Below are 12,108 nucleotides of genomic sequence, written 5' to 3'. Positions count from 1 at the left end.
TTTAAAAGCTCCTGATAATATGAATCCAATAGTCTAAGGAACTTACCAACATATCTTTTTCTGTTGGTTTGAAGCAGAATTCAATGCACTAACTAGCTATATTAAATGCAGACTTTCAAAAAGAACACAAATATCCAAAACAAATCACTGTAATGCATTAGTCTTGAGCTACATCCTTACATCACACTTAGAATGAAAGGATATAGAATATAAGTATTTTAATAGCTACAACTGTAACTAGAATTAGTTTGTTTTGAAACAATTTAACAAACGGAACAAGTAGTAGTGGTCAAGTCTATAGTGTCTAGCAGACTAGAGGAGGTTGTCATTCAGTGACAATAAGTTTTTTGAGAAACTACATTCAACTTCTGTTTTCTCAGTTAACATCACTGTTACAGATGGAAAAAAAAAAAAAAGGTTTCACACAAACCATTAAATCAACCATTAATGATGTTAATGATGTTCTCTCCAGAATAAAGGAGAAACAAAAAGGAAGTTAAATGAGAGTGAAAAAATCTTACAACAGCTATAAAAGAAATTAGATTTTATCCTGGAGAAAGAAGATGTGAAAGTAAAACCTCAATTTCTACTGTTTAAATTGAATGAGAGAACATATAGAGAATTATACTCTGATTAGGCTTATTTCTATATTTCTCAGTTACATCAGTTTTGCCATTCAACCGCTGAAATCCAGCATGAATAAAATGTTACTCTTTATTTTCTGTTCTGTAACACAGATTCAGTTTTTGTATAAGGAAAAGCAACAGTTTTGTTTCAAATTCAGCTAAGTAGTTCGCTAGAATAGGATGAACATGAATGTAGCATTAATGTAGTATTAATGTAGTAGGGTACAGTACAGCATAGGATAAAACATTAAACCTGGAGGAAAGCCTCCAGTCAACTACTTCATTCTACATTTATGACCATAGAGCTAATAAATAAAATGCTTGATTTTATTACTTTAAGTGAAAGATAACTTATTTAGGAAAATAGAACCATGTAACAGAACAAACAGATATATTTTCTTAATGTAAATTTTATTATCTATATAATTAATTATCTATAAAAAATGGCCTAGGAGCTAAAGGCAATTAAAAAGCAAAACTGTGAAGCTTAGTACTGCTAAATACTAAAGACTGAATACTGCTTTGCTCTTTAAAGTGGATGCATATTTAATGGCTTGATTTATTGTGCAAGTACAATGCAGAACATTTTAGCACGATAACCAGGTCCTAAATAATGCAACCCCTCCCGAAAGACCTAGTATGGTTTTGCTTAACCCCTGGTTAAATTCATTTCAAAAACTGTAAGAAACGTTCTGCCCTGAAATCTAAGAAGAATCTGCTACTTACTTCAGCCGATATGTCTCTAAATAAAAAGAATATGCTTTATTCCTCGTAGGCTCTGGCATAAATTAAAAGAAAAATCTGACAAGCCATAGCAGGTTCTACTGTGATTATCTGTGTTAACCTTGAAATCTTAAAGGTTAGCTTCATCACTTAGCTACTGCTATCACAAGACTTACCTCCACCATTTTTCTGACACAGATATGGGAATCGCCACACATTCCCAAGTCCCACAGAAAATCCAACTTGTGCCAGAATATATTGGAGTTTGCTGTTCCAAGCTGGTCTTTCATCTTCCACATCTGAGCCTTCTTCAACATCTACATCTTTTTCTTCCTGATCATCAACCATAAGCTCACTCTTCTTAAAGGCATCATCTGAAGAGTCTTCATTAGAGAGAAGGTCCTTAACAGACTCAATGACCTCATCGTCTAGTTCTCTTTTCACTACCTTGCTGTTCTTAGGCATTTGTACTCTAAGAAAAATACAGAAGTTCAATTGAAACAGGTGGAGAAGCACTGAAGAAAGCTCTCCCTCTGCTTGGACAAAAATCTTGAAGAAATAGATTTATGATGTAGACTGAGTCTTTGATAGTAGGAAATCAGAATAAGCACTTCTGTTCCTGATTGTTTGTCCTATTGAAAGTATCTGTGGAAGAATAATAATAGTAACAATAAAAGAATATTATTATACCATGCAGAAGAAAATTAAGAAATCATATGCTCTGTTTTACCTATTTCTGCTTATCTCTGATTTGAGGACAAAAAGAGAAGAAAGGAATATTAAACTACTTTCAAATTGTAAGACTTAAGTTCACATATTGGTCTTAAATACTTGTATAGAATGCATTTCATTCACTTGAGGGCTTTGTTTAGACTGATAGACTAACTTTTCATATTTCGATCTGGCAGCATAACCAGATTCTTCTTAGTAGGCACATTTGGGACATGCACCTTATATAAAATTTAGGAACCCAGTTCCATTCTTTCCTGACAATATCTCTACTTTAGCTGTTGAGTTTATTAAAAATATAGTTTAAACAAAGTATATTAAATTTTGGGAGCCATTTCTGAAAATCGTACTTCAATTAAGATTTTAATGTATAGTATGAACCCAGTACTTCAAAACCAAGGGAGACTTTTTCTCCCATATTCTTTTTCTAGGAATATATGATCACAATCATTTTACAATGAGGGAGGCTCATCTCTTCAAAGCTTTGATGTTTTAGGTAGTTTCTTGGAAATATGAAATAATTAACCATACATAATCATCTGAGGAACTGTAACCAAACCCATTTAAAAAGCGTACTGTTTCAAATGTGCATGTACAGACCAAAAAAAAAATTCTCCACTATTCACATAAGACAAAACTAATATGTGTAAAGCCATCTGCACAATTAAGAGTCTTAAAAGGGATTTAGATTATGTGTTAAGCTTCTTCAAAACCCTAAAGTGAGAATAGATTTACATGAGGAGTGTAACCAAAACTCCTAACTGATGAGAATCAAAAACTAGTTACAGGATACCTGGGAACTTTCAGGTGTTGCTTATGGACTTGCTGCATCATCTGGTCTGTAGAATGAAGACAGTACCCTATGCTGAACTCATACATAGCTGAGAACTGTATATGTTACTGGACTAATAGCACAATAATTGATTATCATAAGTGATCAATATCTCATGAGATCAAGCACCTCAAGGCTGCTTGAGAGTCCAGTGACAGATCACACAGAAAGAAGTTAAGCCACTGGAATGCAGCCCGCACCTTATCCGGAAGATACTTCAGAAAAGCAGAACTAAAACCTTTGTCAACAAAAGTATCACCAACCTCATGGCTGACAAGACAATTACCTTTCCAATAATTTCCTTGCATTTTGAAACTAAACTTCACTCCAGTTGCATTCTGCAATCCTTTCTAACCTCCTCCCATTTATTCCCTAGACTTGTAGTCACTGCCATGTCACTTTTCTTCTGCTTCCCATTACTGTCTCCTCTCACCATCTACACCTCTGGCACACCACCTTACGTCCTGTTCTAGTCACTGTTCAGTAGTTGTGACTGAAATATTTAAGTAGAACCAGGATACAGACACTAGTAATGCAGTTGAAGCATTTATAATAACTAATAATACAGTTGAAGCATTTAAATAATCCTAATGGAGCTTTGGGACTCTTGTACTTCAACTACTTCTAGTCACATTCCAAACTTTTCCTTTCCTTTTGAACCGCCAATGTAAATTTCTTCAGCTTCACAGTTGCAGTAATTAGTAATAAACTCTGGGATTGCAAGTGAAAATGAAACAAGTATTTAATACAAAAGTTGCATTGGTGAACTTACATCGGTATTTGTCTGTATGTCTGAAATCCTTTTCTAACTGTAAGCAACAAATGGTATTTACAGTCTGAAAGACCAGCTATTTATCGTAACTTATTAAAATACTTTAAAAGGTCTATAATGTTTTAGATATAGTGACTTGCAGGGCAGCAATATGATTTATCTGCTGCTCTCACAGATGAGTCACTGCATTGCTACACTTCACAATAAACTGAAATAAAAAATATCAAGCCCTAGCAATATTAATTTGCATTTCATTAACTTTCCATTAAGCAGGCTGTTATCAATAGCAATATTGCAGATAAATCATAAAAAAATTGCAGATAAATCATAAAAAAACGCTCAAGTTGTGTCTGGATATGAATGCCCTTGAGTAAAGGCTCAATAAGGAGATATCTAGTTAAGTTATTCACTGGCAGAGCTGGCTAACCAGGAATCACTGAATGAGCTTTGTTTTGTAACATACTATTGAACATTAGCACTTCTACCTATAAAATACTATTTTAGCTTCCCACATACTTTGGCTCTAGTCAAGTACAGAACTGAAGTTCTTCATTAGCATCAAGTAGTAATTAGGAAATATCATGCCAAATTCTGTTAAATTGTTCTTTCAGTTCCAGTTCTAGCTACCTTCTACAGAGACTTCTGCAGTAATACAGCATTATGTGATTGGACTGGTTCTCCTTGATGATCTCATTAACGAATGTACATAACAAACCACCACAATTACCAACAAGTTACAGAATTTGGTAGAATAGACTCAGACATTACCTTCATCATTTTAAGCTCCAACTCCTAAATCTTGCCACATATGGTAAATCATTACTACACGATACTATTGACTACCAGCACTTTGGATTAGAAGTAAAATGCCTAAAATGTAATTCAGCCTTATTAAAGCTGCTGGTTGTTGTTGTTGTTGTGTTTTGTTTTGTTTGTTTTGTTTTTCTGTATTAGATCTGTGTCATGGAATTAGGTGCACTGATTTAATTCTGGTTTCCAGGCAGTTTCACCCACCCTTTTCATAATTCAACTGATATCATACGTCAGATGAAAACATCGAAAGGAAATTTTTATTATCACATATACTGGAGAATATATTTTTTCTCTGGACTTTTCCACAACTCAAAGCAGAAAAGAAAGATGCTATCCTTTTTCTTATGTAAAATCCTTCTACTCCAAAATTAATCTTAAATTGACCTGACAACTGTCTTTATTGTTTGAGGAAATTTAGAAGAGCAGAAATTGCTGAACAGTATCACAATTCAGTTAAGAGAAGTTTAGGAAAAAAAAGTCATTGAATTAACAGTAATCAAAATCTGAGCTAGCATGAGCAAAATTTGGGGAAACAAGTTGCTAAGTCAAATTAGCTGGATTTTTATGATGTCTTACTAGTATTGTTCTTGATATGTAAAAATTCCTATTTCTTTCTGGTAGTGAAAGATAAAACAGTGAGTCTTCTCTGACACATCAAGAAAAGTGAAGACCCAAACTTTCCTTCTCAGGAGACAGTGGGAATTTTGTTATTTTATTCTGTGGGAGAAGAATCAAGCCTTAATGGATCAGCATGCAGAAAGAAACTTGATTAGACTGCCACATTATTAGCAGATTAAGCAATAATAATCCCTTACAATATGGAATTCAGACCTAAATTATCTCCTTAGAAGATCTGGAGCTTAGCTTGCTCTACAGCTTTTTACTTCAGGTTCAGGAACAAATTCTGAAATGCTAGCACAGGGAGATAAAACCTGCAAAGGCTCTGCTGACCAAACTGCAGGCATTTGCAGTAGTACTTACAGGAATTCTGTGAGCCAAGAGTGGAAGACACATTCAGAAACATTTTGTTGCATACCCTTTTCTCATAATTTTTCTTATATGTATTTTCTTGTAAGGGATTTGTAATTGTTCTCTTCAACCCTGCCTGTTCCTGTTCACCTTTACTCTGGATATAGTGAGGGATTCCTTTCTGACACATTTTCATTAGACACTGTCAGATCTGCATGCCAATATATAGACACTTAGTAGACCAACACAGTACTTCCAGTTTCCTCAATTGCATAGTACCAATAAACAATTTAGTTATGGTGCTGGAGACTTTCAAACCTGTACAGAAAAAAAAAAAAAAAAAAAAAAACACTCGCTGGCAAATTTGAAAGTAGAATGAGTACAACTGCCCCATGCCTATTCTTGCAATTACCAAACGAGCCACTATAAAAAGCCATTCTTAAAGCAATTTTGTGTAAAACATCCCACAATGCCATAATAACAACTGATATAACTGATATTAAGGAACTTCTAAGAGATGCTTTTCTGACAAATTAAAACATGACTATTTTTACATTTTTAAAAGTAATGCATTCTCCTCTGAAAAGGAATGTCCAATAAACCCTCCATTCTCTTCTAACATTGTGTAATTTATTTCTGTTATCATGTTTTTACATCTGATCAAAACATCTCAGTAGAATTATTTACATTCAGATTTTAACAAATGACAAATAATCCTCAAATCTTTGATCAAAAATGGTTTCAATTTTCATCTAAATTGGAAGAAGGAAAATAAATGTGTCTGTACTTCATAAAGGAATATAAAACAAGCTCAGGAAAAAAAAATCTTCTAGCAGTCTTAATAAGCTACTGTACCATCATTAAAAATAAGAAAAGGGAAAGAATGGATACCATTTTAAATTTAATGTTTGACATTAAAGAAAAAAAAAAAAGTTATTTTCTCTGGAGCTCATTGATCTTCTCAGATGAAGCGGTTAACATACGACCATGATGCTGGAGGGATACCAAAAAGCAATATATCTCTCAGATTTGAGGGTAGACTGTTGCAACACACAGTGTATGAGTATTACCACAAGCTTATATATTCCTATTGACAAGACCTCTACCTTGACTCCAAGTGAAGAAAAGGGTGATTCAGTACAGGACACAGAACTAAAAGCCAAAACGCTCACCATGGCAGACATTCAGAAAATATCTTGACTGACATTCATGTCAAAGTTTTCAGTCAATGAAATTATATGCCAAAGTGAAGAGGAGCTTTTGCACCATAAAGGAAACCTATAAATCTAGGCAGTGTATTGAAACAACCAATACTGAAAATGGGAGGACTAAAAGACTGCTGTGACTCAGCAAAAAGGAATCAGATAATTGGTGCAGCTAATGGTCATGTCTGAATAAGAGAGAAAGAAGACTGCAAACCTGGTTTTGTGGGATTACTGAACTGTGAAGAATGGTTATTTCTGGGGGAATCTGTGTACAGACAGATAATTATTTCAGCAAGAGTTACATTGTGTTACAGTATGCACTTAACAGACTGAATTAGTGCTGCAATGCAGCACTATGTCTTTTGGCGGAAACAAGAATATGCACCGTACTCTTTCTGCCTAGTCAAGTCCATTTTACCTACATACTAAAGCAGACATTATTCTGCTCTTCAGTATATCAAACTACATGATACAGGACTTCGCCCTCCTCCATTTAATGCAGCCTGTTAGTAACAGATATAGATTCAAGAGGTACCTAACCCTACCATAATGAAAGATAATTATATTTTGTGCAATGAAACTTAACATCACTAAAAAATGTAGATAAATGTATCTGAGACATACTAATGCACACTACAGATAATACATTATAAATACATTATAGTATATCAAAATAAATAAATAAATAAAAACCTGTGGGGTATGGGAAACTTGAAAACAATAAAAAGAATATTTTTGATTCCACTATCTCTATAAAGTTAAATCATTTAGACTATAGCAATTATTTTTTGTTCTTTTTGTTGCATGTAACCTTTGAAATTTATTGGTCTTAAAGTAGTTTCTCACCAGCTTTCATAGATTTCTCAGCATTTTCTTCTCCCAATCAACTATATTTAAAGGCACAAGGTTAAGTTCAGTCTTGCTGTAAATATGGGTAGTTATACAAACTTCAGTGACATTGGGTCTCCTTAATATTACTGGGAAATTTTTTCTCAGTTTCAATAAAACATTCTTCCAGTCATGCATCAAGAACCTGATTAAAATTTCTACCCCAGACTAGTCTCCCTGAAGTATAGTTATTGGAGAACACCCTACTGTTTTAAGAAAAACGCAATGGTTTGATAAGAAGAGTAATCACAGAATTTCTAGGTTGGAAGATTTCTTTCTTAGAAATGTTCAATTTCTTCAACATCAACATCTGAAGAGAAATATCTGAGAGAGAATGTAACAACCTAGAGCTCCTGAATGTCCATTTTTTTTTCATTGCATGTAATCTTTGAACTTTATTCATCTTACAGTAATTTCTCACCAGCTTTCATAGATTTCTCAGCGTTTTCTTCTCAGTCAGCTTCACTGAAATACTTCACAGACTTGGGGGGTGTGCTGCCTGTAATTTCCTATTCTAATGGAGAAAACTCAAATTTAGTAGATCCTGCTCTTCCAGCTGAAGTTGTGTGAAATAATGCTAGCAATTCTGAAGATACTTCACTTTTCACTGGTAAAGTAAAAAAGTCATAACTGTCAGCAACATGAAATAAAATCTCTATTTTCTATATTAACCATATAAACTACACCATGACCATGATTTTATTATAAAATCTTATCACACTTTTCAGATGGGAGAGGAAATGAAAATATATTAATTAATTTAAGCACTGAAGTTATTAAGTTTCAAAATGTAGTATTGAAAGCTAGACATTATCAGATATATAGTTGCCCTAAGACCTTAATTTTCTTCCCTCTATGCATCTGAATTATCAATAAGTAAATCAGGTTGTCCTTGGGGAAAAAATAAATAAATAAATATATATATATATATATATATATATATATATATATATACATATATATATGATTTCTTCTTTGTTTGTTTTCTACACATAAGCAAAAAAAAAACTGAATTGTTCACAGACAGGTTATCACAAATCTTGGTTCTCCTCAGATCTGATTGTTTAATTTCATGATATAATTCATGCTTTTAAATTAGAGTAAATCCCTGAATTTAAAAAGAAATTGATTAATACAAATTCCCTTATAGAAAGTCCTATATTGGAAACTCCCTATTCCAATTTCCCATCCCTTCTCCATTTTAGCATAAGAAGAGCATGCTGAATCATTAGCACTGCAGTATGTATTTCTGGCACTTGAAATACAAAAATAATAGCATCTGCCAACAGCAGGTCTATTTTCCCAAAGTGGGAGACAGACTACTGCCACCATGAACTAGATTCAAGGCTTTTCTGTACATAATATTACACAACCTTATCCTTTTCTTTCTTCCATATAGCAAATATTGAACCACAAACCTCAGAGTGAAAAAGAATTACATTTCAGTGCAGGCTTCTGGGTAGCTCAGATCAGTTATTACCACTCCTTTAAAACTCTTCTAATAGCTACCAATGTTATTTCATGCTACTTAGTATGCACTTGCCACATTTTGTAAACCCAGCTCTTTAGAATAACATTCAGCTAACATTTGTCATTGTATTTTTCCTAGAACATTTCCCGAGGAACAGCAAGGCGACTTTGAATTCAATTTCAAGGAAGAATGGAGTTGCTTAAGTTTTGAGATGTTACCTGATGATATGTCAAAGTTCTTCTGCAACTGAGAATACAGAGATCTTTAGTCACGTTGAAAAGCTGGTACTGATCATTTATTTATTTATTGGCATGCTGATATATAAAATTTATAAGCAAAGGACTCAAAACTGTTCTTCCAAAAACCAACAGATACTATGTCTTTTCAAGGAAGAACTTTATATGAGTTAAAAAGTCAGTGCAATGGATGATCTGGGGATGTAGGTGCACACGCACTTAAAATTGTGGACACTCCTGGCTGTGCACTAGAGATTTTCAGAAGAAAATCTATCTTCCCAAAAAGATTCCTGCTGCAAATACTTCTCAAGCAATTTTATTCTATACCACACAAACAGCAACTATTCCAATAAACCATAACAATGCAATTTATACCAAAAGAATTAGCTATAATTTGTAGATTGTGTGTTTCTTGTTGCTATCTCCCAAACATTTTCGTGAATAACCTGTGATTATTTTTTCTTTTCTGATAAATTCAACATTTAAAAAGTTTTGTGCATACACGCTCTTGCAATGTACAAAAGAGAAAAAAGAGTTGAGAGAGTTGTTCAAACTATATGGTCCTCATCTGCACTACTACTTTTTCTCTTGCTTGACTGTAAGAAAAAAAAGAAAACTGTAAAAATGACAAGACACTAGAGGTCAACATGAATCAGCTCATCCCACAAAAGTAGTTTTGAGATGTCTCAGCAGTTTGACTTCTTCAGTTTCACTATCAGTGGAAGACTTGAACAGCAATTACATGGCTTCATTTTTTCATCCACAAATCAAAACCAATGGTATTTTCTGTTCTCGAATCTGAAGTGCAAAACTGAATCCAAATGGAATTGTAGAAATGCATCAAATGTAGAATCACTTTGTAATTCTCACATTATCTTAACATGTTCTATGTGTAGACCAAAATCTTGTATATTAGCAAAGACAAAATTAAGCTATCTTTACCTATTTTTGTAAAGTTTCCTTTTCAATAAGATATTGATAATGACTATCTAGAAACCACATTGCTAAACAGAAAAAAAAAAAGGGGGGGGGGTAGGGTATATAGATGTACATTTTTATCAATTGGAGAAAGCAGAATTGATAATACATCCAGTGCAAATGTACATTACATCAGATAATTACATTTTTATTTCCTTCATTTATACTTTCCTTTGGAGGGGGGAGCAGAGATTTGGATTCCAATCCTACAGTATATAGCATATTCACAGTGACCTACTATTTGAAAATAATTAGGCTTCTCTTAGAAATCAATACTACGTCAGTGAGCTTGATATGTTAACAATATCATGCAGGCAAAATAAAATGGCTGATAAGGGTGAGGTCTTGGCTACATCTTTTACAAATAAAACATAGTGCAATTTGCTGAAATTGAATAAATCCCATTACAACCTCTCTTTGGCAAGACTGTAACAGTGAAGGCATATTTCAGTCATCTCATTTACTTCCACAGCAAAAGCAAAGCACCGCAAAGAAATCCCAGTTCACTCGAACACAAGCGAAATCGGAACAAAACCACCAAATGCGGGAATAGGAAACTAAAAGGAATAATTAGAAATTAGCGAAAAAAAATAATCACGGTAAGAAAACCGTTGGCATGAACCCGTTGCCGTGCAGATGTTGCAGTGGGCTGCAACAATTCTCATCCTGAACGGAAAACAAGCCCCAGACGCCCCGAGGTTGGGAAAAGGTCCTCATTATCATACCCACCCAAACATGGCTGACACCGGGGCGCACCAGCCCCGAGCCCGCCGGCCCCTCCAGGGATGAGGGATGAGAGCGGGGGGCGGCGGCGGGAGGCTCCCGGCCTCTCCCCTCCGGGCGGCGCCTCCGCCCCTGCAGTGCCGGGCTCCGAGCCGGCCGCCGCCCAGGCCGCGGGCGCTGCCTTCGCGGCTGCGGGAGAAGGAAAGGAGCGGAACAAGGATGCAGGCGGCCGCTGCCGGCGGGACTGCCCGCACCCCCTCTTCGCGCCTGCCGGACGTCGCCCCGTCCTTCCCCGACACGCACACTGCACAGTCACTACGTGCGCCACGCGAGGGAGATGAATGGGGTTTCTGTCACTCGTGGTATGCAAAGGATGTAAATCCCTCGCCATAGCAATGAGAAAAAAAAAAAAAAAAAAAAAAAAAAAAAAAAAAAAAAAGTACCGCGCTCCCTTATAACCTAACCCACCGGTGCGTTAAAACCGCATGGGCGGCTGCGGCTTTCAGTGGGCGTTCGCTCGCTGCTGTCCCCGGAGGGGGACACCGCGCTGTACCCCCGGCCCCTCCTGGTGGTCCGGCGCACGAGCGAGGGACCCGACCGGCCACTGCCGCCTGCGCCTCCGCCTTACCTCCTCAGCCCTCGGGGCTCGCCGGGCGCCGGCAACGGGAAGGGGCCGGATGCCCCCGCGGGCGCGGGGTGGCGAGCGGGGCTGCGCGGGCGCGGGGCTCAGCGGCGGCCGGGCGGCGACGGCAGGCACATGTGGCCAGCCCCGGCTGCGGCGGCGTTTAAAGACAGACATAAAAGCGGCGGGGGGAGAGGAAAGGGGAGGGCAGCGGCGGGCCGGGGGAGCCGCACCTCCTGACGCAGGGAGGAGCGGGCCCCCCCCCCCCCCCCCACCGCCTGCAGCACCGTCTCCTCCGCCGGGGGCTGACGGGGAGGAGGGCAGAAGAAGCCGAGGGAGGAGGAGGAGGAGGAGGAAGAGGATGGAGACGCCCGCCGCGGGCGCTGCCGCCCCTGAGCCTCCAGTGCGGCCTCGCCGCAGAACCCCGCTGCGGGAGACGACACCGCAGTGCCCCCTTGGGCTGGGGGAGCGGGACACAAGCCAGCGGGGGAGCCCCGGCACGGCAGCATGGGCGTGGGTTT

General features: G+C 37.4%; 1 protein-coding gene across 4 annotated transcripts in view; it reads right to left on the bottom strand.

The window, feature by feature from the left end:
* SLC6A15 (solute carrier family 6 member 15) overlaps nucleotides 1–11,797 on the bottom strand; it is a 41,585-nt gene extending 29,788 nt beyond the window's left edge. The window contains exons 1-2 of one of the 4 annotated variants that reach the window (XM_027451454.3): nucleotides 11,594–11,797; nucleotides 1,526–1,994 (exon numbers count right to left, since the gene is read on the bottom strand). In XM_027451454.3, coding sequence (XP_027307255.1) covers nucleotides 1,526–1,814 — 289 coding nt within the window. In that variant the 5' untranslated portion in view covers nucleotides 1,815–1,994; nucleotides 11,594–11,797. Of the gene's footprint in view, nucleotides 1–1,525; nucleotides 1,995–7,978; nucleotides 8,262–10,971; nucleotides 11,338–11,433; nucleotides 11,569–11,593 lie in introns of those variants that run through there. The other 3 variants (XM_072037049.1, XM_027451458.3, XM_072037045.1) reach the window with 3 other exon arrangements.
* Between the last annotated feature and the right edge of the window lie 311 nt (nucleotides 11,798–12,108).

The sequence above is a fragment of the Anas platyrhynchos genome, chromosome 1 (assembly GCF_047663525.1).
Source record: "Anas platyrhynchos isolate ZD024472 breed Pekin duck chromosome 1, IASCAAS_PekinDuck_T2T, whole genome shotgun sequence".
Taxonomy (NCBI): domain Eukaryota; kingdom Metazoa; phylum Chordata; class Aves; order Anseriformes; family Anatidae; genus Anas; species Anas platyrhynchos.
The sequence above is the reverse complement of the archived record's forward strand: the minus strand, read 5'-3'. Positions and strand labels throughout refer to the sequence as shown.